The 26,589-nt window shown below is 46.2% G+C and overlaps 1 protein-coding gene across 1 annotated transcript; it reads right to left on the bottom strand.

Annotated features, from left to right (window-relative positions):
* Window positions 1-133: 133 nt before the first annotated feature.
* On the bottom strand, window positions 134-26,044 carry CCNK (cyclin K). Its single transcript, XM_055304107.1, has 11 exons — window positions 25,982-26,044; window positions 16,293-16,541; window positions 15,732-15,813; window positions 14,250-14,381; window positions 10,057-10,162; window positions 9,518-9,575; window positions 8,418-8,587; window positions 7,822-8,093; window positions 7,134-7,167; window positions 4,131-4,202; window positions 134-1,492 (listed from the first exon to the last, which is right to left on the bottom strand). The coding sequence occupies exons 2-11, from the start codon at window positions 16,487-16,489 to the stop codon at window positions 867-869; spliced, it is 1,749 nt and encodes a 582-aa protein (XP_055160082.1). The 5' UTR covers window positions 16,490-16,541; window positions 25,982-26,044; the 3' UTR covers window positions 134-866.
* Between the last annotated feature and the right edge of the window lie 545 nt (window positions 26,045-26,589).

A 26,589-nucleotide genomic window follows, 5' to 3' on the forward strand; every position in this document is an offset into this window, starting at 1 on the left:
GTGGGGGCTGCGAGGCCAGCGTCCCTCTCTCTGCCCCTCGGCCCTCAGGGCCAGGGAGCAGCTGCCTCTGGACTTGACATCTAGGGCTGCTAAAGACCCCGGGGCCCCCCCTCCTGTGCGGAAGAAACAAAAGGAGTTTCAGAACGGGTTTTATTTGGATAATTGACCGAAGGAGCTGCGTCTGTAACCAAGATGGAGTTCACAGTATGTTGTTACATTCACACTTAAAAAATATATCTCTATGTACAGGGATTTGCAAATTGATGTAAACATTCATTACTTTCTAAGTACATTTCTCTCCTTCTCTCTGGAGGAAAAAGAACACAGTCGTCCAACAAGGCAACCCCTTCAAAATAAGTTTAATACAAAGGATGTAAATATCTCTAAATCAAAAATGGTTCGTCTGACCTACTGGGTGTCGGGAGAGAACGTCACAGAATGAAAGTGAGGACAACAGCTTGACTTCAGATGGAACTGGACTATTTGAAATGGCGTTTCCAGGAAAAATAGGCACTGATTTCTAGAAGGAAATTCACTCCTTACTGAAGCTATTTCTTGAGCCAATATGGCTGGTTAACGTCTTCACTAGTACAATAACCCAGCGCGGGGCTGTCTGTCGCCACCCGCTACCACCAAGCGCAAGGGAGGCTGGAAAGCGGCACTGCCCAGGCTACACCGAAGCCGCTGGCCCCATTCTCCAGACGTGGAGGACGACCTCCCCGATTTCATCTCAGGGTCCAGTCTGTTTCTTCCCATACTGCAACTGTCTAGTATTATATAAGGTACCCTGCTGCTTACCCACTTAAACTACTCTTCAAGTTGATTAGAAAAACTTTAAAAAACCAAGGGAAAGAAAAGGCATCGCGTTATCTCATCCAGGCTGCCCGCCCCAGCCCCCCAACTGGAGGCATACCGGGTGGGGGGATGGGTGGGGGCACGGGTGGCTGTCCTCCAGGGGGGACAGCCGGAGGGGGGTAGCTGGCCGGTGGCAGGCCCAGGCCTGGAGGAGGATGAGGGGGCACTGCATGGGTGGGGGGCAGGCGTGGGGGTGGGGGTGGGAAGTTGGGGTTGTAGGTGGGGGGAGGAGGGGGATAGCCAGGAGTGGGGGGAGGAATGGCAGGAGGGGGGAAGGAGGCTGGTGGAGGGGGCACTGGGGGAGGGGGTGGGTTGGGGGGGTAGACGTGTGGGTGGTAGGGCAGGTGCGCTGGAGGGCCATAGGCTGGGGGCAGGGCACCATATGAGGGGCCCTCGGTCTTCATCATGGACTGCAGGCTCTGGTAACCCTCTCCAGACATGTAGGAGCTGGTGGTAGACATCCCGGTCATGTAGCTGGAGGGCGGCGGTGGCGGTGGCCGGTGTGGCAGCGGTGGTGGCTGGTGCACGGGGGCCGGGTGGGCCGGAGGAGGAATCTGGACTTTGGGGAGGTCACTGGCATCCACGGGGCCCGGTGGCTCCGCCTCGCCTAAGGGGGCCGAGAGGGGAGGCTTCCGATCTGTAGAGGAAAAACAAGTCACTGCCCGGCCCTGGGGTGGCTCCCGGGGCTGCCTGTGTGGGGACACATCCACTGACTTCCTCGGGGTGGGGAGAGCCCAAGCCATGAGCTCCCACAGCAGTTCTCATGCGCCGCCCCCCCTCGGTTCCCGGCCCCCAGTGCAGGGCTGGTGAGGCTGCTGCTTTTCCACCAGGGCCGACTTCACAGAGGACAGCAAGCAGTGGTCACCTTTGAGGCCAGTGCCTGATGCCATCACAGAGGTCCCCTTTCCCCCCAGCACGGCCGGGTCTCCCTCCCTCAGTCCTCACCGCACCAGCCAAGGCCGTGCCTGCAGTGCATGGAGCCCCTTCTTCCTGCCTGTCTCTAGAGACTGAGGCCAGGGTCATGTCACCTTAACTGTCTGCAACACTGGCATCAAGCACAAAGCCTGAGAGCTGCTCAACATTTAAAAAAATAATGAACAAGTCTGCCGTTCCTGATACGGTCGTGAAGGAGCAATTCTGGTTTTAGTCTACTACAGAGAAATGAGAGGGGACCCCCCAGCGTACTCCCAGAAAGCACCGCTGAGCCTCCGGTGCTGCCCTCCCACGGTACTTCCCAGCGCGGCCCCTGCCCACTTTGTCCACAGCCCCACCTCACACATTTTTATCTAAGATTCCCCCTCTGCATTCATGGTCAGACACCTGGAAAATGACACTGGGGACATCGCACCAGGGATGGCCAATCATGGAGAAAGTGCATCTTTAGGATTCCTAAGGCAGCCCAGAAGTCAAAGGCAAGTCCTAGGAGCCAAGATCTCTGGGTCACACAGAAAAGTGAGGGCCACTGAAAGGGGTTTCTGGTCTCCCAGCACTACACTCTGTTGTGCCCCCTGGAGCTCCAAGCAGCCCTGACTGTGCACACATGGACATTCAATGTGCCCAGGGTGGCACCGTGGTGACCGCGGTCCCCTCACTGCTCCCACCAAGTGAGCAAGAGCAGAACTTAGGCCAGCTAGGCCATCTTTCAACAAGAGCCAAGGCCCTGGGGCTCAGCCTGAACTGACCAGCATGCCCACCCAGGTCAGAAGGTCCGACATGCCTATGGGGAAACCGGTTTGGGCTCCAGGGCAGGGCTGGGGGCCGATGGTGCCAGAAGCTGACTAGACAGCACAGTTTGAGCTTGAGGCCTGTGGACAAAAGTGCCAAGCACCTTGAATTCTTCCTGTGTGCCACTGCACGGCTGCCTGGGTCCACTAACACACTTTCCCGTCTCTGAGACGTCACTTCCTGTCACCTACAACTCCGCGGTCTCTCCAGGCACCTGTGGGGCCCTCTTCATCTTCACTTTGGCACCCGCCACTGCCAGCCGCTCTCCAACATCCCTGGTGACCTAAGTGCCTCTGCTTCCTGCATCTCATTAGAAGCTGTGCTTCTAGCTCTTCTCCAAACTGGAGACTCCTGCTGCCCTCTCCAAACCTTCTTTCCATCTGTCTCCCGTCTGCCACAGGCCCCTCTGCTGGAGTGAGCTGCTGTGGCCTGGCCTCTGCTTCCACCTCTGCCTTCAGGCACCGTGGCTGCCAGACTCCAGACTCCACTCTTCCTCCGACGGCAGCCCTTCTAGCAGCCTAGCCAGCTCACCCCCTGGCACCGGTGCCTTCACCCTTCCTGCCTGCTGCCCACGTGGGGAGCTCCCTATGTTCTGCTGGGCTCCTGACACCACACATGGGCCACGTGTGCGCTAGGCTCCCCAGGACACCACACCTCTTCTCCGCACACCCTCGGGGCACAGGAGCTGGGGGATCTCTGCTTGGTTACAGAGGAGATGCTACATAAATCCTCAAATGACCCACTGCAGGTGTCTTTTTAAGCACGCTTCATACTGGCTTGGGGACTGTAGGATTTATCCCAAAATAGAAAATGAGTTTCCCCAAAGCTTATAAAGTGCCATGACTGACCAGAAGCAAAAAGAAATGTAATGGGTGGTACCCTAGCCACAGGTACATGCTAGGGGCCTAAGCACGAGTTACAGAGCAGGTCAGGACGGCCCAGCAGCCCTCAGACCACACACTACTCCTGCCCACCCTAGCTTCCTGCTCCATCTTCTAGAACGCTGCCCCAGGGAGACAAGGCTATATTCCTTACGATGCTTTTCCACTTTTACGTGAGGTCAAGGAAGCTTCGCAGCTCACTGTGCGCCTGTCGAGAACTTGTCACAGTTTCATTTATTCTCCACTTGACTCTGGGCAACTGCTTATTCTTCAGAACATACTCACTCTCCTGCCACTAGGAAGCAGATGTGACCGAGGCTGGGCTCTTAAGATCTACAGCAATCCTGCCAGGTCAATGTTCATAAATCGTCAGGGCTTTGTTTTACTAAAACTGATTCTATGTTTATCTATCCTGCATAGTTTGGCATTTCTGCACATGAGAGGCCATAGAATATCCAGATATACTTGGAATTTATAACATCCTCAAAATACCTGGTTTGTGAAAAACACACACAATTTTTGGAAACATCTTTGGTCCTTACCTTCTTTTAAAATTTTGGCTACCGAGTCTCCCTTGTATAAACTTGTCCCCAGGCCTTCCCGAGTCTACCCTTCGAAAAAGCAGAGGGAAAAGGTGGCACTTCCACTCTGCTTTCAGTGGACACTTACCTGGAGGTGGGTGGGCCGGAGGCAATGGAGGGTGAGTGGTCTCAATTTTGGGGATTTTAGGTGGTGGTGGTTCTAAAAAGGAAAAAGGAAAAGTAGTTTTTGAAAAGCAATCATACTTCTTCATGCGAATAAACATGTCATAGAAGAAAAAAAAGGAAAATGTACCATTCAGGAATTTCTTTGGGGAAAAAGAACTGGTATGACAAGGCTTTAGGGAACTTGAGAGAGGCCTCAGCTAAACCATTAGGAGCTAATCCTTTCATGAGACCCAAAGAGGTCTAACGAACGTCCCCCATCCCCACCCCAAATAGAACAACCTGCTGGCTTCTTACAGCGGTTTCCGCATCTACCTGCCTTCCTTGATGACCCTCCCAAATAAGACCTTTCACTGAAAGAAGAAAGGACCAGCAGAGTACTGTCTCCGTTACCTATCGGGTGGGGGGCGGTGTTTCTACCACGTCCACTGGACTAGAACACAGTCACAGTCACCCCAGCCGGAGGGCTCATGGGAGAAACCTCCACCTTTGGATTCCTAATTAGGCACATTTTAAGTCTGTTTTCTTCCTTACAAAAGTGCTCCCACTGGTGGCAGGAGAGACCTAGAGGCTGGGAGCTGGCATAAAAGCAAACAGGACATTAGGGGCAGAGCACACAGCCCACCCCTCGGGGTCCGGTGGCTGCAGACAACCAGCATCCACAGGGACACCACTAAGCCAAGACGGGCTACACCAAATCGGGTATCTTGTGTTTATGAGGGTGCAGAGTGTGCACACGTAACCGAAAAAGAACTCCCGTCTTTGCGCTTGCTTGTATGTTTGACCCTTTCTCCAGAAACTCACTTTATTCTGGCTTGTCCACTGCTCTGATCGGACACTACTCTAGTGTCGCTGAGCCTTTCCTGCTTTCCTCTGTCCCAAACAGGCTGAATTCAAAGTCCAGGGATATGTCTGTTTGTATCCTCTTCCTGGGGGACCAAATCCCCTCTCTCTAGGTGAATGAACTGTAAATCTATGTCTCTGGCTGCTTGTGCTCTCTCTCCTGAAGCCATGGCCTGACTTTCCAGCTCCACCCTAGACCCAGCAGCTCACAGGTCGCTTTCCCCATCTCTGCTGTGACTGCTGTCACAGTCCCTTCACAGGCCTACCTGCAACCCTCTCCCAAGCAGAGCTGAAGTTCTTTAGGTCAGCACTGCCCCAAAGCGAAGAACCACACATGTGATTTTAAATTTTCTGGGAGTCCCCTCAGAAAAAGGTGAATTAATTTAATATTTAACCTTATATATAAAAATCTGATTTCAGGGGCGCCTTGGTGGCTTAGTCGGTTGAGCATCTGCCTTCAGCTCAGGTCATGATCTCGCGGTCCTGGGATCGAACCCTACATTGGGCTCCCTGCTCAGCAGGGATCTGCTTCTCCCTCTACCCACCCCCGTTCCATGCGTGCTCACATGCTCTCTCAAATAAAATCTTTAAAAAAAATCTGATCATTTCAATGTGCAATCAACATAAAAATTAATTAACAAGCTCTTTTACCTTTTTTTCTTAGTAATGCTTGGAAATCTGGTCTGTATGCTGCACTAGCGATATGTGGTGATTCTGGCTGGCGACACTTCCAGCGCTCATAGCCCCCTGTAGCTAGTGGCATGTAGCACACCGCCTGGTCAAGGCCCTATGGCAGGCTGTGTTCTGTGCCCTCTGTGGGCCATAAGCCACCACTCTGACTGCCCTTATCATGTCTCACCCAGATGCCTGCAAGCTCCTCCTCATTTCCAACCATCTGTCCTATTACTGCCACCATGAACCTTCTTCTAAAAGGAACTCAGACTTGGCTGAGTTCTCCTGCTCCATTCTCCTGCTCCAACATCTTCAGTGGCTCCCACTGCCTATGAAAAATCCACATTCCTCCACGTGGACTCCATGTGGCTCCAGTCACTCTCTCTGTCCATTAGAGGTCCTCCCTTTACCTCATCACATTCTAGAAAGATCTCTCCATATGTTTCCAGCTCCTTTGCCCACATGCATCCTTCTACCTAGAGGACCAACCCCTCAGCTCAGTTCCAGGTGCTCAAAGGTCAGTCCTCTAAGGTTACCACTGGCTTGTCTCTGCTTCATATATACGTACAGGTCTAGCACACCAGCTCAGCTCAACTGTATGTCCACATGGCAGGGAGCATAGCCCACTTCGGGGTCTCACACTTAAGTTTTTGCCCAGATGGAACAGAAAAAAAATTCACCTGTACTGAACTCATCACTTCTCCAAAGACCCTGAGAAAAATGTAGCTTTATTATAACTTGAAGATCTCACAACAATTCAATAAACCACTGAGTTCCCACCTTGGAACTAAGCAACAGAGAAACAGAAATGAGTAAACACTGTTGTGCCTTCAAAGAGTACAGCATGTCAGGGCCCATGACACAGGGACAAATGCTTCTAAATTTCTGTTCTGTAATCTTCCAGATTTTATTCACCCTTTCCATTTGTTTCCAATATAGAAACAAATCGCAACCAACTTTGGGCTCTATAAAAACCCAAAACCAAAATCCAAGCAGTATTTAAAAGAGAACTGGCCTACACAAGCAGCAAGGCTGGTTCTTTGGGCAAGAGCACCACCTGTCACTGCCATCCCATCTGCCCTCCACTCTACCACTTGGTGATCAGGATGGGGACACCCAGGCCTGTTACTGTCTACTGTGGTGAGCTGAACCAAACCTCTAGGAAGGATCCCTGCTGTCGTCCTCCTCTTACGTTCCTGATCACATTTGTATATATGTTACTAAGTACATTTTTATTGCTCCTAAGCTTTTCGATAACTTTTGTCAGAATATAATCTAAAATTCAGTTAGGGGACTTTTCCTGGCAAGCAGGGTAAAGGTTTTGATGGGCTGAATCTTAAGGCTGATATAAATCTTGCAGAAACAACATTGACTAAGAATTTAAAGTTTTGATAAACAGATACTTGAGCTAAAAAAAAAAAACAAAAACAAAACCCTCAGAACAGAAAATTACCTGCTGCTTTGTTCTCTTCTTTGGGAGAAACAACCTGTAACAAAAGAAAATATACAACTGTTAACCAAGACCCCGGGGATAAGAAGAACTGATTATCTAAGAGCTATCCGCAGCAACAGAACACAGTTCCAGATGAAAATCAGTTTTGGCTCAGAGCTCCAGGGCAGACCAGGTACCTAAAAGACCACCTCTGCTTCCTGCTTCTTTCCCTTTCCCAGGTGAGATGGCACCACCAAGGATTTTCAATAGAGACACGAAGTCTCAAGCCCTTTAACACGCTGGCCTAAATCCAATGAACCGTTTGCTGACATGTGTTTCTCTCCTCCCCCCCCCCGCCATGGTTTCCTCTACTGGCTGGGGTGCTGCTGTGGGGAGAAGTATTCACAAAAACCCGGTGTCACTCAGAGCACCAAACATGAAAAAGCCAGAGACCGGAGATACCGATGCCAGCACCCTGCTGGTTGGGGCGGCAGGGACAATGGAGCCCTCCTAGCTCCTAGGGGCTCCCCTCCTCTGACCAAAGTAGTTCTCAAGCTCCCCATGGACATGTAGCTAGATGGCGAGGCTGGGGACCCCCAGCTCAGGGTCCTTCACCAGCCCTCAGAAGAGGAACTGTGCTCTGGTGTGGTGTTGCTTCTGGCCCCCACCCAGAGTGCTGGCGGCTTCTAGGGCTGCCTGGCCCACTCACCACGGCTCGCTTCGCTGGGCGGGGAGGACTGGGCTGCGGGGACGGCTTCTTGGGCTGTGGGGCCTGCTGCGGTGGGGGCTGTGGGGCAGGTGGCTGCGAGTCCTTCTGCGGTGGCTGGGGCGGGTCGGAGCCTTGAGCTGGCTGGGGCGGTGGCACTTGTGGCACTTGTGGTGTAGACTGGAGAGGTGGGGGCTGCTGCAGCTGGTGGGGTGTGTGATGAGGCATCTGTTGTTTTCCTTGTGAGTAAAGATCCAGGATTTGGTGGCAGATGTCTGAATGATGGGCAACAATTACATTTGTCACAAATTGGTACTTAAAGTAAATGTGCTTAGGAAAAAAAAAAAAAAGCCTATTTCCTAACTTTAGGCTACAATTCCCCTACAGGGACGGGTAAGTGAGGATCACATCTGCAAATCCCCCAAACTATTGGGCACAGCGTGGACAGAGTGGATGTTATGAGAGAACTGAATTAAAGGTGCTTCTGAAGAACGACTTACATTTACTTACATGGAGACGTCTGTTCTCGGGACTTGAGGCTAACAGGGAAGAGTCCCCTAAACACAGAATACCCTCAGGAAAGTCCAGCATGCCAGTACCTTCCAGAACATCCACAGGGACGTCCTGCACAAACTGCTCCCACCATCTCCTATACATGGGTTTGGAGGTCCATTCTTGTATTTCAAATTTGCATAAACGTCCTGCGAGATACATCACTGCCACTGCTATGATCTCTGGCTCCCACTGTAGTGACAAGGTCGTGCAGAGACTAGTTCAACAAGAAAAAGGGGTGACGTGACTTGGAGAAACAGCCATGTTACCCAATGCATAGAGATGAGATGCCACATCTAGATGTTGGCTTGCTTATTCCTCCTTGAATGACCAAACAAAGAATTAGAAATAAAAGCAGCAAGTTTTAAGTCTCCTAAAGGTATCAAAATAAATAACTTTAGCCATAGTTACTAACTTGTTCCTTCAAGAACCAGAATGCTGGCACATTCAAAAATTGCTATGTCATGAAACACAAATGAACATAGCTTATGTTCTTCAGATTGCTGAAATCCTCATCATGGAATTGTGCTTTCAAATGACAGCAGCTCCACACATAGGCCTTCCGTCCCCATAGAGCCCCTCGTTAGACCCCAGGCTCTAAGAACAGCAAAGCCCTAAAACCATTACAAGGATGTATTATTTGGGCAGAACCAAATGAGTTCTAAGTATCTTGTCAAAATTCTCTGGTTTATTGTTTTGGGACTATGTTTTTTAAAACTGGTGATGACATTTTAGCTTCTTCTTCTTCTTTAAGATTTTATTTATTCGAGAGAGAGAGAGAGAGAGAGAGAGAGACAGACAGACAGACAGACAGGCAGAGGGAGAAGCAGGCCCCATGCAGGAAGCCTGATGTGGGACTCAATCCCAGGACTCCAGGATCATGCCCTGGGCCGAAGGCAGGCACTAAACTGCTGAGCCACCCAGGGATCCCTGACATTTTAGCTTCTTATATCAAGACATGGCAGGGCATCCCTCTGCTGGGAAGCAGACTTCCTGGATGTTGGCCCCAGCTCTGCCATTAACTGGCTCCTCAAGCTGGGTGAGTCAGAGTCCTCGATATGAAATAGGGAATCTAGATTGAATGACCGACCCACAATCCCTGCCTATTTTAAAAAGTACAATCAGATCAACATTTGAACACATGTACCTGTCATTTACAAACGTCCATGCCATTTGAACCAACTTTTGAATTTTGTTTTTATCACCTAGAAACAGGAAGAAAAAGGTAACTTAGTAGTAATAGAGTACATAAAAAGCAGCATTTCTCTAAAGTCCACTGTGTGCCCAGCACCATCCCAAAACACTGCAGTCAGCTGCCGCCCGGGAACTGAGGACAGACGGGTGGGACTGAGTCCCATCTCTATTCTCTTCCCACGTGACCTGTGCTGAAGCACCGTTTACGGGAAGCCTGCTCCAAGGCGGATTTTATTAGGCTATTTAAAAAATCCTGACTCATTTTCCTGCCTCCTATCACTTGGCAAACGGATGGCAGAATGTGTCTATAGCTGACAGGAAGCAGTACTAACAGCTTCAATACTGGGCTGTCTGGGCACCCTGTGTCCCAGGCACACTCACACATCCAACTCTCCTGCTTTCCTCTTTCTAGAAGCATAATCTGAGTGCCATCAAACATTATAAATAAGACTTGATTTCACAATGAAGAGTTAAGTAACTTTCCCCCCTTACCTTTGAGTTGTTTTGCATACTTGAGGAGAAACTGGTATGGATGTTCCACCTGTAAATCAAACTTTATGGTCTGGAGTAGGATTCTCTCTAGAACCATCACTTCTTCCTAAAAATAAAACCACCAATGTTGGGATATGATTCCACTCACAGGTCTGTAGCCACATTCAACAGTGAGCTTTCTCACTTCCTCTCTTCTAGCTCTATTATGGCAACTTTTTCATTCCTTTTCTACTCTGCCCTCCCAGGCTTTCACATTGCTCAGAGTCAAGGAGAAATTCTGAAAACTAAAAAGTGGAAGACAAAACAATCGGTTGATATTTTAAAAATATTGGAAACATTCTTAGAAATTTATTTTTAAAACTTTTTAAAGACTTTATTTTTTAAAGTCATCTCTACACCCAGCGTGAGACTCAAATCCATGACCCTGAGATCAAGAGTTGTAAGCTTCCCTGACTGAGCTGGCCAGGTGCCCCAGAAATGTCATTACTAATAGACCTTTACTTTGTAGAGAATTTAACGTGACTGTAGTTTCTTTCCAGACCTCCATCAAAAACTACACTCCTTCAGGAATTTCCACTGAAAACTTTAAGCAAATAAGCAATGACGATGATGCAGACTCACACAAACTCTCAGTACCTGCTCGATATGTACATACGTAGCATGTGTGTTTAAATCTTTCCTCTACCTGAAATAGTCTGTTCCAACATCATTTCCAGAATACATCATCATTTTCTTCTACTAAACCACATCCTAACCTGTCAACACACACAAAATCTTTTCTGATCACTGATCTGTCTTGTCCTAGGACTGAAGGGATGTAACATTTAGAAGGGAGCATGCAATCATTATCTTTCTTTACTTCTGCATGTCTCCCCACTACCTAATTTTTGAGTATAATTTCCATTTTCTTGTTTTCCAGGAGACAGTTTTCCTTCAGTCTGAAGGACTTAGCTCCTTACACAAGCCACTGGTGGAGGTTGTGGGATACCACCTGAGTGTGTGCTTGGGCTAGATCATGACCCGAGCTGAAATCAAGAGTCGGACGCCTGACTAAGCCCCTGGGTGCACCTCCAATAATGAGCTTCTTGATGGCTTTGTCCTTGGATACACAATAGGTGCTGCTGGTGTAGTGAAGAGGTTGCACGTGGCCAGGGTGTTTTTTGGCATGACACTGTTCCTTCCTTTGTTGGTCATCTTGGCAGCGGGACTTGTGGGAGTCCCCCATACCTCACTGTCCTATCATTTTACTTAGTATCAGGCCAGAAGAAAAGAAAGCTGTTGACATTCTGGTTGGGAACTTCCTGTATCATAGGGCAATTTAGGGAAAACAGAGATTTTTACCTTTGAATCTTCCTCTCAAACATTTATTGGAATTTTTTCATTCCTTCAGTGGTTTTAAGTTCCTTCCCCCACCTCCCATGATCTCCAGTTTCTTACAAGGCTTAATTCCAGACATTTTATTTTACTGTTGCTATGGTAAATGGACCCCCCCCCACAACGTCCTTCCAGGGTGTCTTGAACTAGTTAACATCCATGAATGGGTACTTCAAGACTCCAGCTTCTGTGCAGCCTGACTGCACCTAGCACTTAAAGACAATGACTTGTTTACACCATGGAAGACAGGGCTGTTGGAGGCCAGAAATCCCATATCTAACAGGTGAATGAATCCATTAACTGCAGAAAGAGAAGACATGCTGGGAACAGTCTTCACGCTGAGGTCTGGCTTCACTTTGCAGAACACGGATCGTTCTCTCATGATGAGTGATTCCAACCAGCATGGCAGGACTAAGATCCTTCTACCCTAGCGCTGCCAGCACTCTCTCAGGAAAGCTTTCCATAATCTCAGAAAGTTCCCCATGATATAAAAAAATCTGCTAACACTGGCATGTTTTTGTCTGGTTTTGGCACTTCCTGTTTCCCAGGAGTTTCACCATGACTTTTCAATGTAGGAACAGTCTTCCAACCAAGTGCACCTACAGGTTTTGAGGCTGTGGCCCGTATAGTATTACAGGATAGCTCAAGGCCCAGCCTCCCTTTGTGTTTCAAATATTCAAGTAATGGGGTAATTATAGGTCTGTGTGCAAGCATCATTCCTCAGGGAACCTTCCCTCAGCCCCACAACTCTTGTCTGGGGGACCTGTCCAGGTTCCCAGGCTGAATGCCCTCATTGCACCTTTAAATAATCTTTTTATAGCATTAATCACAGCTCATAATCAGATAGTTATAGGATTATTTGATTAAAATCTATCCCAACTCCACTATAAAATCCATGAGAATGGCAAAGGCCATGACTGTTCTGCCACCTGTTTTAGGTCTAGAGTCTCACATAGTGGTGGCTGGAGTATCTGTTGAACATACAAGTAATTAATGTAATGGGGTGGGGGTGGGGGGAGGCACACACAGTTAAAGCAAAGCTCATAAAGGCAAAAAAGTCCCACATGATTCATGATCTTTTTCCTAATTGCTTACAATGCCTCCCCCAAATAACTGCCCTGCTCGCTGTCCTCTCTGGCAAGGGAAATGTCTTCCACAGTGACTTCACTGTGCTTTCCTTTGGCCCCTGTACTCCAGATTATTTCTAGGAAGACTGCTCATGATAGAAAGGAGGGGCAGGCTGGACCCTGCAGTAAAAGTCTGAATAGTATGCCCATTCCCCCCTTCCTATCATCTGGGGCACTGGAGCTGCAGAACCTGTACCTCACTGTGCCCGACTGGGTCTCAGTTTCCTGATCTGAAGGTATAGTGGGTAAAGGGGTAGATAAAGGTAAAAGGGGACTTCTCCAAAGGCACTCTAGGATAACACACACCCAAAGGCACTCTAGGATAACACACACCAGTGCGGTGCCACATGCCCATAACACATTCCTACAACTGTCTCCTACTATGTAAAAATCAGACACCCACAGGTATTCTATTAAATTGCATTCTGATCACCGTTAGCATGAATTCCTAATTGACTCACATTTTTAGAAACAGGTGACAGATTTATAAATCAGTTTAAGAAACAGAGTTACCCATGTTAACAATACTTATAAAGTTAGTATTCATCGTAAATACAACATATACAAAAGCATTCTGGGCCTCTGTTACCTCCTTGAAGCATGAAGGAGAACGAACACGTTTTATTTACACACATAAACACTGCTTGGCAGACAGAGGTGTCTACTGTGGCAGGCAGTAGCAGCAAGGGAGGAAAGCAAGACTGTGGACAGTGCCGAACTCCCCTGCCCTCATTAGTTCTTCTCTACCTGTGCTTTTGAGTTTGTCATTCATTCAAGTAGCTGTTGAGTGCCTACTCTGCCCAGCCTCTGTACAAGGTGCCAGGGAAAAACAGACATGGTCTCTGCTCTCACAGATCTTGTAGTTGAGAAGACCAGAGCTCTTTTGTGTGATGATCTGATTAAAATCTATCTCACCACCAGCTGTGATCAATGTTGTGAAGCATGCAGGTGCCACAAGGATTACAATGGGGGGGGGGGGGGACTTGACCCTGACAAGAGTCAGGGGTGGAGGAAAGCTGCCAGAAACTGGCTGGAGCCGTGGCCCTGCCATCTCCACTAAACTGCTTCTCAGTCTAGGAGTGCTAATGGTGAGGAGAGGATTTCTGCTCATATCCACTGTGCTAGGGCCCCTGAAAGCACTCAGAATGAGGGAGTGATATGCATTAGCAAGTGTATGCCACGTTATCTTCCTTCCTCTGACAGAAGCAAGTACAAGTACCTTCTGCATAGGACCTTCTTAGGGCTCAGGGGCCTGGCAGACACGGAGGCCACACAAGGAGCTTTAACACCATGCTACCACGAGGAATCAAGATTTGAAGGCAGGAAGTTAAGATTCTTTTTTTTTTTTCCTCATTTTAACCTCTCTCTTTTTTTTTAATAAATTAATTTTTATTGGTGTTCAATTTACCAACATACAGAATAACACCCAGTGCTCATCCCGTCAAATGTCCCCCTCAGTGCCCGTCACCCATTCACCCCCACCCCCCGCCCTCCTCCCCCTCCACCACCCCTAGTTCATTTCCCAGAGTTAGAAGTCTTTCTGTTCTGTCTCCCTTTCTGATATTTCCCACACATTTCTTCTCCCTTCCCTTATATTCCCTTTCACTATTATTCATATTCCCCAAATGAATGAGAACATACATTGTTTGTCCTTCTCCGATTGACTTAGGAAGTTAAGATTCTTATTCTTACCTTTGGATCATCTCCAAACTGGCCAAATTGTACATCATTTAATAAACTACGAGCTGTTTTGATGATATCTTTACATTTTTTTGGCGTTTCTTCTACTTTTCCAGCCAGAAAGAGACAACAAGCTCCCGTCACCTAAAAGGGAGACAAAATTTCTTGAGATACTGTTAACAAAACTCATGGAGAAACAGAAGCAAGGATTTTGGGTCTTCCCAATTTGGCTTCATAAATTATTTAAAATTTAATTTTCTAAAGAAAATGTCATGTGAAAAAAGTAGGTGCCAGAAAGGAAAAGAATCATAGGAACACATTTTCTTTTTACATTGCAAACTTAATAATGGCTCCTTGAACAGTGAGCTTTGCTGCAGAAAAAGAGCACAATTAGGTGCCCATCCTGTGGACTCCATCTCCTACACCTTCTCCCCCTGGTGCAGCTGTCTGGACCCACATGCAGTGCCTATATCACTGGCCTTTTCTCACTGCTTGGCCTCTGCCCACCTCCCTGGCGCAGCCCTCTCTCCATGGGACCCCGAGGGCAGTAGGCGTCAGGTCACCAAGCTGATTCTGCCACGGGCTTCTTCCTCTAGAACTTCACAAATCAGTATGTAAGACATGTGTACAACACTAAGTAAATCTTAAACAAGAGGAAGGATTCCCAACAGGTGAATTTCCTGGTAAGTCTCCTGTCATCTTCCTTATGAAACCTTTGGACAACTTCACAATCTACGTACTAACGTCAGATTTCCCTGATCCAGCAATTCAAGGCTCACCATGGGCTGATCCAGCTTACTTTTCCACCATTCCTGCCACATGGACTCCCTGGCTGGCCTGACACTGAATAGTGTGCTTCCATGTCTCTCTGCTCACACCAGCTTCTGTCGGACTAACTGCTCTGCCTCATTGCAGCATGTCTAAGCCCTGCTCGCAGCCAAGGCTTAGCTGCCTGCTGGCAACTCCTCAGGGCATTTTCCCTGATCCCTTTAGGAGGTATTACTCTACCCTCTGAATGCTCCAGCCTTCTTTCCTTACCTCTCCTACGGCTTCACTGACCATGTGCTCTGTCCCCTCTATCCTGGCTACTCAAGGCATGTTCCCTGTCTGACTCTCCCAAAGAGTCTAAGACATATGGCATGTTTAAGGAGTAACTGAAGAATAAGTGATTTGGCATAAAGAACTTCTCTTCCATTTTGGCTGGCCTTTTTTTTGGTCTCAATTATAAGCCCAAATTTATCATGTGAAAGGTAAGGAAGTAAATTCCACACAGTGCAATATGATTATGATCATCCACAGTGGCCTAAATAAAAAAAGACTTGAATAGAGTTAATTGGAAAAAACAAAAATTCAAACTTGACTGCTTATAGATAGCCATGTATTATTATAAATATACTTTCTGGAAAATAGAATAAAGAGAGACTATAATCAGTCCACTGAACTGTGAAAACAACAACATGTGATAGAGAATTATAACAAAATTCAAATACTTACATATCTTGGGAATTGCTTGAAGGAATGAAACATGTAGAAGCGATGAAAATAAATTATTCCAGTTGCTAGGGTATCATAGTGTCTGTTGTTCTGGTTAAGGACTTTACTGAGAATTGTTACAGGTTATGCCATTAGTTAAATGAGGAAAAATAAAGACAAACAATAACAACAAAATCAGTGATAAACACTATCAGTAGTTAAGAGGGGAAGGGGATCTCAGGGTATCAGAACTCAGACATGAGAATTAGCAAACTGAAGTTTACACTTGTAAAAAGGCAGGGCTCTACCACTCTTTAGACACACTTCAACTATGATCACCAAACACTTGTTTTCCTCCTGATGGTCACTCACTCAATGGCTAACTCTACACATTTAAATGAAAACAGAAACAAACAGAAAACCTCTGAAGAGCCAAACAAACAACATTTAAATAAAAATATTTAAGAGCCATTTCAGTACAGAGTTGGTACTATTTATTTTGTCTACAGTATCTGATTTAATTATTGGTGCTGGTGGTGGTGGGGGTCCTATTTATAAGGATTCCAAGGGGATTCAGGATACAATCCCAAACGTGTGCCCACATCAAAGATGAACCGAGCCCCCTCTCGGCGATACCGGGCCTCAGTGGCTGGATCGAGTCCCTCCAGCTGTGAGGGTGTATGAGCCAAGTCTTTCTTATCCCAGTACCAACATGGTTTTGTGTGGTCCAGGTTTGCTGAGGTTACTGAAGGGCTTGAATTTTCTTTATTCTCCTTCATTTATTGAAGTAGATTTGCTCTTTCCAAAAGATTTTCTGAAAATGTTAGAATCCTAAGAGAAAGAGAAGCAGCAGCAAAGTTGGAAAGGAATGTTCTGTATTAAACAATCTCGATCATCATAAACAGTCTACAGTCACAGATTACACTCGATTTCGGATCAAAATTTCCCGGAGAGACAACACTACTGATTGATACTAGCCTAGGTTCACCTCCAAAGCCAATTCAACACTTAAGTGACTGAGACGATAATCTCAAATTTCATGGTAGCTTAAAAGGAAGAGGATTTCCGTCTCCCATTCCTTTCTGCCTTTCTTCAGTAGAGCTAATCCCTTGCATTGGTCTACATCCGAATCTTCAGTAAAACCCAGGCCTGTCCTAACCCCTTGCAAAGACTTATGCTCCAAAATTATCCATCTTTTCCATTCAGCACTCAATCAAAATTTCATTTTGGTTTACTTCATTTCACTCAGAGAAGCCACCAGATCGGATGAATTCCCACCTGCACGAGAGTCATTGGACTGAGTAGTATAAATCTGGTATGCATGCTGTGATTCTGAGGGAAAGAGTGGAGGGAGGTGGTCCACAAGGGAAGAAGGGAGCTCCTTTAACATATTCTAGTTTTTCTCATCCTTTTCTTTTTTTCTTTCAGAATAAAGAGATTTTCTAAAGCATCATGTTGGGGTGCCTGGGTGGCTTAGTCAGTTAAGTGTCTGGCTTTTGATTTCATCTCAAGTTGTGATCTCAGGGTTGTGAAATCCAGCCCCATGAGGGGCTCCACACTCAACAGGGAGTCGCCTCGAAGTTCTTTCCCTCTGCCCCTCACTCCGCTTGCATACTCCCACACATGCAGGCAAGCATGCGCTCCACTTTCTTTTTTAAAAAATGTAAGTGATGTTGAGAAAATTAAATAATGAACAAGGACTCTCATCTAGAGGCCACTGGAATATATACTGTAAACTTGATTAGGGAACAGCAATTTTCAAATCGTTCAGCAAAAGGATTTTAAAGAGGCAGCCAGAGCCAGGCTGGTCTGGTTAGCAAGAAAATAGCAGTTCTCTAACTAAATTCTAGGCCAGAGGCTCAGTTAATCTGGGAGCCTAACCTGTTCTTTGTGCCACTTCGTTTCTGGTGGGAACGGTGATGTGGCAAGACTGAGTGCATCCCTTCTCCTCCTTGCTCCTAGGAGTCCTAAAAATCTGATCTTTCCTCCAAAAGGAAGAAACTAAGTACTAGGAGAAAAGCAATCTTCTTCCAACTCATTTGTACTTGTGTGTATGACAGAACTGGGCAATGACTGGGGGTTGGGCAGGGTAGTTACCTAAAGCCTAGGTAAACATGGGAAGCGCGCAATCAGGTGCTCAGTAAAATACGAAGAGTTCATAGTCAGATGTCATACTGAGACACATTTCTCAACTCTCAGTTGGCAGAAAATCTAAAAGTGTGACTATACGCTCTGTTGGCAAGGCCAGCGAGAAGCAGGCGATCTCATATAGTGCTGGTGGGAATACAAATCTCAGAGGGGAATTTGGCAATATTCAACAAAATTACATATGCATTTGCTCTTTTACTCAGTAATCCCACTTTGAAGAATCCACTCTGAAAATACCATTACAAGTATGAAACAACGCATGCACAGGATTATTCATGAAAACGTCATTTATAATAGCAAAAACTGTAAACAACCCAAACATCCCTCAATAGGGCACTGGTTGAATAAAATACAGTTACCGTTAACATTAATGGTGTACCATGCAGGTATAAAACAAAGCTGAAAAAGACCTTTAAGTACCAGTAAGGAGACGTTTCCAGGATCAGCTAGATGCAGGCTACTGCACACAGTAAACAAAGTGTCCTGATAGGGAACACAGAACAGAATGGAAACGACAGGGATGGGAACAATACTTCTCTGGGTATACCTTTTTACTCAGCTTTGCCTTTTTAAGGAACTTTTACTTGAAAATAATTGTAGGTTTACAGGAGATTTGTAAAGACAAGAGATAATTCTTGTATACACTTCACTCTGCTTCCTCCAACGTTAACATCTCACACAGCCACGGCACATTTACTAAAACTAAGACATTAATTTTGGTACATTATCAACTACAGCCTTGAAAACTCAAATTCTGAGTTTTCCCAAAAATCCCTTTTCTGTTCCGGGATCTAATCCAGGATGCCACACTGCACTTAGGAGCCATATTTCCTGAGTATCTTCTAGTAACAGTTTCTCAGTCTTTCTTGTTTTTTCATGAGCTCGCCAGTCTTGAAGAGTAGTAGGCAGACAGAAATGTCTGGTTTAGGTGTGTCTGATGTTTTCCCAAGAACAGACTGGAGTTCTGGGGAAGACTGCCATGAGCTGAAGCGTCCTTCACCTCATCTCACCTCAGATATCAGAACAACTTCCTGATGCTGCTGCTGCTGCTGCTGCTGCTGCTATGAACCACGAGCACTGGGTAAAGACGAGATCGTACCCAGCTTCTCACTGAAGTCATTATTTTTTCCTTGCCATTTTCTATTCCTTACAAATGAATCACAAGGTCTAGCCCACTCTCGAGGGCAGGGAATTAGGCTACATCTTCCAAGGCTACATCTCCTGGAATAAGTATCAAAGAATGTGGGGATGTAGGTTTATAATCACCATAGTGATTAGTAAGCATTTTGGAGAAAATATTTTGCAATGCAAAATACTAAGCAAATTACCTGTTTTTCTCCTTAAAGTCTCACCCATTAATTTTAGCATTCATTGGAGGATCTTGCCTGCAAGAACAATTACTGTGGTGTTCTGATCGTGACTATTTCCTTCCTTCTTTCAACATTATTTGGATTTCTTTTATAAGAAAATACCTGTTCCTTCTCCCTCATTTATTTATCTGAGTATAGACTCAATATTTGTTTTATTCTTGGAGTTTTAATAAAATATTATCATTATTTATTTTGTTGCCCAAACTATTCCAGCTATAGCCAACTAGAAGCAGCTCTTTCAAGGTTGGCTTGGGAGTTCTTCTGTTACTTTGACTTTCAAATCATGTAACTATTTAACACACTCATGAACTTAACTAAAAAAAAAAAAAAAAAAAAAGCAAATCCTCAAACCCAGTGTATAGCAAACAGGAAACATAACTACACAGAAAACTATTATATGTAATTCCCGATCTCATTCCATCCTGAGATATATTCTAAGGACTAAAGAATTGCAAAGGTATCTTAAACTTCTCCAGTACTGCTTTTTTGTACTGGTGTTAATGTTGTTAACTGTAAAACCATTTGTGTGAATGTGTGTATTGTAGGACAAAGCAAAGATGTATAAATGTTAATGTTGTTAGGAATCAAATTTTCGTTTCAAAGGAAACATATACGCCCAAGATCAAAGGTTAAGGAAAACCTATGTTACATTTTAATTGAAAATATCAAAATAAATCATGGTTAAAAAATATATATACATATTTGTCCTAGCACTGTCCACTGCAAGTATCTAGAAGCAATGACACTCCCATAATCAGGAACAAATCAGAGCCCACATCTTAGCCTCTAAAGGGATCCAGGTCTGGGATGCCTGGGTGGCTCAGTGGTTGAGCATCTGCCTTTGGTTCAGGGCGTGATTCCAGGGACTTAATTTTCTTAGAGAGAATAACAACATTGTGATTATATATGAAAACAACTATTCTCAGGCTTCAATATTTAGTTAGGGGTAAAGTATCATATGTCTGTAACTTACTATCAAATGGTTCCACTAAAATACAGGCTCACACAGTAAAGGTGGTAAAATGTTAACATGTGCACTGTCCAGGCCACAGGTAAACTAGCAGTCTGTGTACTCTTATTTCACTTCATTAAAAGTGGGAGAGACTCAGATAAGACTGCTTATCAGACCAGGTCCTCCTTATCCCCTCTGGATTAGAATCTCTCAGCAGCCAAGGAATGCTTGCTTATGATTTTTATAAACTCAAACAATGTGTAATTGCATTACAGCATACAAAAAGAAAATTTCAAGTGTATGGCTTACTAATTTTACAAAGTGAACACTTGTGTCACACCCTCCCTCTGAGAAGCAGAATATTATCAACATCCTGAAGGTTTTCCTCACTCCTCTTCTATTCACAATACCCCCAAAGATGACCACTACCTTGACTGCTACTCCTAGCAACTAGTTCGCAGGTTTCTGAAGGACTGTGGAATGTATGTCACCCTGTTACAACTGCTTTCTTTTCCTCAACATTATGTTTGTGGGGTTTATCCTTGTTGTCGCATAAAGCACTATTCATTCATTCACTCTGGTTTTCAACCAGGGGCAAATCTTTCCCCCATGGGCATTTGTCAACATCTGGAGACAGTTTTGGTTGTTAAACTGCCTTCCTGGAAGACGCCAGGAATGTTGCTGCACATTCTAAAAGGCACAGAACAACGTTCCACAGGAAATTAACTGGTCCAAAATATCATCAGTGTTGAAGTTGAGAAACTCTGTTGTACATATTCTATTCTATGAATAAAACACAATTTACATATCCAATCTACTGTGAATGGACATTTGAGATATTTCTGGTTTTTCAATATTAATAATAGTAACCAACACTCATGTACATTCTTGTGGAGCAGAAAGCAACCTGCTAATTGGCTGAGGGAATCAATATCTCAAAATATCTGTAATTTATTCAAGGGATACTAGTTGGGAGTATATACTTTTAAGATACACTAGCCCAACAGTTCTGCATGTAGTTATTCATTCAAATATTTAGAGTATTTACTAATGAGGCAGGCCTCAATGACATGGCAGGAAAAGAGATGCAGGGTCTGTACCTACTAGAAGCCTATGTTCTAGTGCTAGAGACAAAGAGAAACGAATGTTACTATTTGTCATGGGGTGGAGAGTGCCTTGAAAAATAATAAGGCATGGTAAGGGGAGAGAGGGATGAGGTAGGGGCTGTCTGGAGATTTGCAGGAGGAAGACCAGTTAGGAGACTATAGTAGGTGCTCAAGTAATGCCTAATGAAGGCTTGTCCCCACAAGATGGAATTGAGTAAAGAAGAGGCATCACAACTGGCTGTGAGGAAAAAAATGTGGCAACAGATGATTTCAAGTTTGTATGCCTGACAGTAATTTTTTAATATTAAGTTTTTTTAATATTATAATTTTTTAACATTAAAAAGAAAAATGGGAAGAGAAAGAGTTAGTTCTGATGGGTGGACCTGGGGCAGGAGGAAAAATTTTGGTTCCAAAAATACTACATTTGAAGAATCTGTAAGACATTTTTGTAGAAATACCCCATCAGACAGATAAACAGGACTGCTGAACTCTGGAAGGGACACATCTATTTGGGATTCATCTACACCGAATTGACAACTAAAATCATGGTGACGGGTCGAGGGCTGGAGAGTGAAAAAAAGATGGGGTCTGGGGACAGAAGTTAAAAAAGCAGAAGAAATCACCAAAGGAAAGAAAGGGAAAGAATGGTGAAAGAGGTGGGAAATTTGTAACTTTAACTGCAAGACAAATCAAGGGATACAGGCTGTAAGCCAGATATGGTAGTCAACAGTGACAAATGCTAAAGAGACATTAAAAAGCCAAGAATTAAGGAAAGGTGACTTTGGTGACTATTTCTTTCAGACAGTGAAAGTCCACTGTAGTAATGGCTGCGCAACTGTGTACTAAAGACGACTGCTTGCATACTATTTCAAATGGGTGATTTGTGTGGTATGAGAACCATCGCAACAGAGCAGACTCATACACATGTGCAAACAGCAGAATCTTTGCAAAAGTAGAGTGGGGCAGAAGGAAGACTACAAGGGCCAAGGAATGAATAGGTTATGAAACAGGTTATTCTTGTTTATAGCACAAAGGAGAAGGAAGGATGTCTGAAAGCAAGAACGGAAGGAGCCACCAGTGGCTGAATAAGCCACCAGAGGTTCACTGGCCAAGGGATCATAAAAAGCAAAGTTAAAAAAGTTAACCTCAGGAAGAAAGCCCTTTCTTTGAGACACAGTAAAGGAAAAGTTTGGATTTTTTTTTTTTTTTTTGGAAAAAATCATTTGAGGAGGAGGAAATAAATAAATAAATAAATCCTAAAACTCCCCCCGGGAAGTAAAGTGCCAAGAGACCTGCTGAGATGACAGGGGCAGAGTGAGGAAAGGGTTAGGGCCCAGTGCAGGTCAAACAGAAATGGAAGACAACCCTAGACCCCAGTGGATAAGCCACAAACACACTCATGCCTGTTCTGCCTTGCTGTCAGTGGCCAAACTCCATGCTAATGATGCAGCGTAGGTGCCTTTAGACTCAGGCCAAACCAACAATACATGAAAGGAAGGGAAAATAAATGTACACAAATTCAGTCCTCTGAATCATTCATCCCCCTGAACAGTTCCTATCTCAGTTCTATAGACCTGTTCCCTATTTACTCTATTTTTTCACAAGACCCTGAAGTTATAGGTTTTTTCATTAGCAGCTCATGATTACTAGGAAAGAGAGAGGTTTATGAGCTCCACAAAGTAAAAATCTCTCAATAAACAAGCAGCCTGTCAAAGCATTTTAGCAACACCTTTCAGGAATGTGCTTTGGCTATATAATTTTACATGATGAAAGAATAAATGCATTTTCACATTTAGAATTATGGACACTTACGAGCTGGAAAGAACAGTAAAGGTCACTACTCAATTTTCTCACCAAATATGGAAATTCTCTGTAAGTAACAGTAATACCTGATCACCAACTAACCGTCATTTGGACACGTTGATTAACGGGACATTAATCGTTTACCAGGCAGCCTATGGCATTGCTGGGTATGAGGAACTAGTGTTCATCTTAATTCTTTATGAGTCTCACATTGATTTTTCTACAACAACACTCTGAAGCTACCTTGCTCCCTAAGCCTTTAAAATACCTTTCTGTTATCTGATTGCCTTTCAAATATGTGAAGACAATTTTTCCATTCCTTTCTCTTCTCCAGGGTAAACAAACATCTCTATTTTCTCAAGATGGTTTTTAGTGTTTCAAGATAACCCTTAAACATTAACAACCAAAATGGAAAACAGCACTTTTTATATGACCTTCGCAAATGGGCGAAGGGAGATTACTAATACTCAGCACCGTGCCCACTGACACGCAGCATGCCTGCAAGCTGTATTTTCTTATCCTCACAATTTATCACGATGAAAATAGAATCAAAGAGACATGAAGCAACTTGTCTAATTCACAAAGGCCGTAAATGGCAGAGCCACAATTTTTCATTAGACAAAGATACTGCTTTCTCTCAATCTGGGGAAGATTCTATACTTTGCTTCCACATATGGAATGTTACATCCTAGAATCCTTTTTTTTTCAAGTCAGGTCTTTCTTATCTCAAATACTAGTAATTGAGTTTTTGTAAATTCAACCTGGCCAATGGACATCTTGTTAGTTTTGGCCTATTGCTTCAACCTTTAAGAATTCTTTACAGCTACAGGCTTTGAGTGCATTTATTAACTTGAGAAGCATGCCTCACAATATCTAAAGTTGGTAACAAGAGAGTGCTAACCAGAGTAAGGGCAAGACCAGAGCCCTGTAACTCCTCTGAAGACCTCTCTTCAGGCTGATGTCAACCCATTAATCAACATTTTGGGTTCAGTAATTTGAATGGATGCAAGCCCATCCAAACAGACCTTACCCAGTGTACATTTATCTCATGTCTACAAGGATACAAAGAGAGATTATATTCAGCGTCCTCGGGAAACCTGAACGGACCCATGTCTAGCAATCCCTCTTTCACCACCAAGGTATAGTAAACTTCCAAGGAAAGTAATTACATGTGTATCACCTGGCTTTTTTAGGTTAAAACTCTGCCAGTTTGAGGGAATGAGTTTTCCTTTCCCAAGTATTCACACACTTTTTTTTTTTTTTGCTCTCCCAACAAGATTCTGAAATAGATTAACAAGCTCTAGCATCCAAGAGCCATCCATCTAACTGCTCTCTGCAAATACTGAGACATTCACCAGACTTAGTCTTCTATAATTAACTGTTTTTTTGGTTTCCTCAAAACCTATGAACAACAGTTGTACAATTCTGCTGGCAAGTCCTCTGATATATCATTTACCTGACCCTCAAAATATGAACTGGATTTAACCCAATTTAACATTCTTTATAGTATTCTCAATTACCTTGAACTTAATTCCTTTTGTTTGTCCTTACCTAGTTTTTAGAGAAAGTAAACAAAACTTTTTTTTTTTTTTTTGCCCCTCAGTGAACTCAATGCTTTTGGACGTTATTACCTCCTGAAATAAGGTAGTTCATTTAGTAGGCCACAACTATGACCAGCTTCTTTATGACATTCAATTTCAGAAGTGGTATTTAAGTACCTCATTAGCAACTAGAACGTTTATAGTGCCTGTTGGCGCAAACCACATTTTCAAAATGAAATAAACAAACGTTAAGTATGTTTTATGCAAGGGTCCACAAAAAAGATGAACTGATATGCATAAATAACGCACCACACTAGGATCAAAATGAGACAGCCCCCCCCCCCCAAAAAAAATCAGACACCAGGAGCCGTCACTCTGAGGAAAACCACAGTCCTGGACAGCTCCTACATTTATAGTGAAGACTATTTATTTAACAGGCAAGCATCTTAAGGACGCTAACGATCTTAACCGAGACGTCTATCAGCACCTCCCCTACTGCCATCGTTCGGCGATCCGGGAGGCTCACTCTGCTCACGCCGTGCTCCGGGGGGCCCAGGATACGCAGCTCCTCGTGGGGCTCATTCTGGCACCGTCACGCACACGAACCTTTAAATGTGCGCTCACAGCTGGAAGGCGCCACGCTCGGCACCTCTCAAGAGCCATTTGGAGCGTCATCGAGCTAAACAAACACGTAAGACCACCGACCTCAAATCCTTGCTCCTGGAGAGTCGTGCCTCTCCCTCCGATGATTTAGCGATTTTCGCTCGGGCTTAACGGGCAATGTAAAACCTGGGGGAGCGTTACCGACCGTGCCAGGCGCTGGCAACAGCCTCAGAGCTTCCAAACGAGCTCTAGGCTCCCGCCTCGGGCTTGCTGGAAGAAAACGACGAATTCTTTCCGGGGACGAACCAAGCGACTCGGGAGGGGGCCGGTGACCGGCCCTCGCCGCGGAAGCGCCTGCTCCCTGCTCCCAGTCCCACCCCGCTACACGGCTCCTCGCGCCCCGGGCAGACGCGGGCAGCCACGGAAGCCCCCGCCCCCGCCCCCCACCTGCTACCGAGTCCCTCACCGCGAGGAGCGCCGCCTGTGCTCAGGGTCCGCGCCGGCCTCCCCGCCCCCCCCGCCCCGCGCCGCGCCGCGCCCGTGGGTCTGTCTCAGTCCCTCTCCCGAAGCCCGTCCCGCAGCTCCCCCGTCGCCCGCTAACTTCGATTTGCGCCGCGCATAGCGGGGCGAGGCGGAATCCGGCGAGAGAGAGACTCCGCCGAGGCGTGGACGCGGGGATCCATACCCTACTCCGACCTCCAAGGAAGCGGAGGTGAGCGGCGCTGCCCGCGGCCCGGGGCTCACTCACCGCTCGCCTCAGGTAAGCCCCCTTTAGCGACGTCCCTCCTCGCCGACCGCGGCCATCTTGGACATGGAATGTCGGGGAAGCTTCGTCATCACGCTGCGACCGGGCGCGGCCCCGCCCCGCCCCCTCCCCTCCCCTCCCCTCCCCTCCCCTCCCGGCTGTTCAGCTCGGCTTCCTCCCCAGCCATTGGGCCTGAGGCCAGCGCGGTCTCGGCCCCCGCCAGCTGCGCGGCCACAATTGGCTGCGCCGCGCCCACGCCGGGCGCTGATTGGAGGACGGGCGGCTCAGGCCCCGCCCCCCGCGCCCAAGTTCCGCTAGCACGTTGGGTTGCTCCCGGGTTCCCCGTCGCCCCGGGGGCGGGATGGATCCCCAGGCTGGCTCCTCCTCCGGCCGGCCGCGACCGCTGACCCGCGGGGCGGGGCCCGGGCAGAGAGTGGCGACGCTTTCCCCGTCGGGGAGCGCGATTTTCTTCTGATTGGCTGACGGGCGCCCCCCCTGCGTCGGCGCCGCGGGCCAATGGGCGGCGGCGGCGGCGGCCCGGGGGCGGGGCCCGGGGGCGGGGCCCGGGGGCGGGCGGAGCCGGGTTGGGCCGCGGCGGCGGGGCCGTCTCA

The sequence above is a fragment of the Nyctereutes procyonoides genome, unplaced genomic scaffold (genome assembly GCF_905146905.1).
Source record: "Nyctereutes procyonoides isolate TBG_1078 unplaced genomic scaffold, NYPRO_anot_genome, whole genome shotgun sequence".
NCBI lineage: Eukaryota > Metazoa > Chordata > Mammalia > Carnivora > Canidae > Nyctereutes > Nyctereutes procyonoides.

Coding starts and splice junctions, on each gene's coding strand:
- CCNK (XM_055304107.1), bottom strand. CDS start 16,489: ATGAAGGAGAATAAAGAAAATTCAAGCCCTTCAGTAACCTCAGCAAAC. Junction 8,588..9,517: donor TGGACGTTTGTAAATGACAG/GTACATGTGTTC, acceptor TTGTTGAACTAG/TCTCTGCACGACCTTGTCAC. Junction 4,203..7,133: donor AGAAGAGAACAAAGCAGCAG/GTAATTTTCTGT, acceptor TTTCCTTTTTAG/AACCACCACCACCTAAAATC.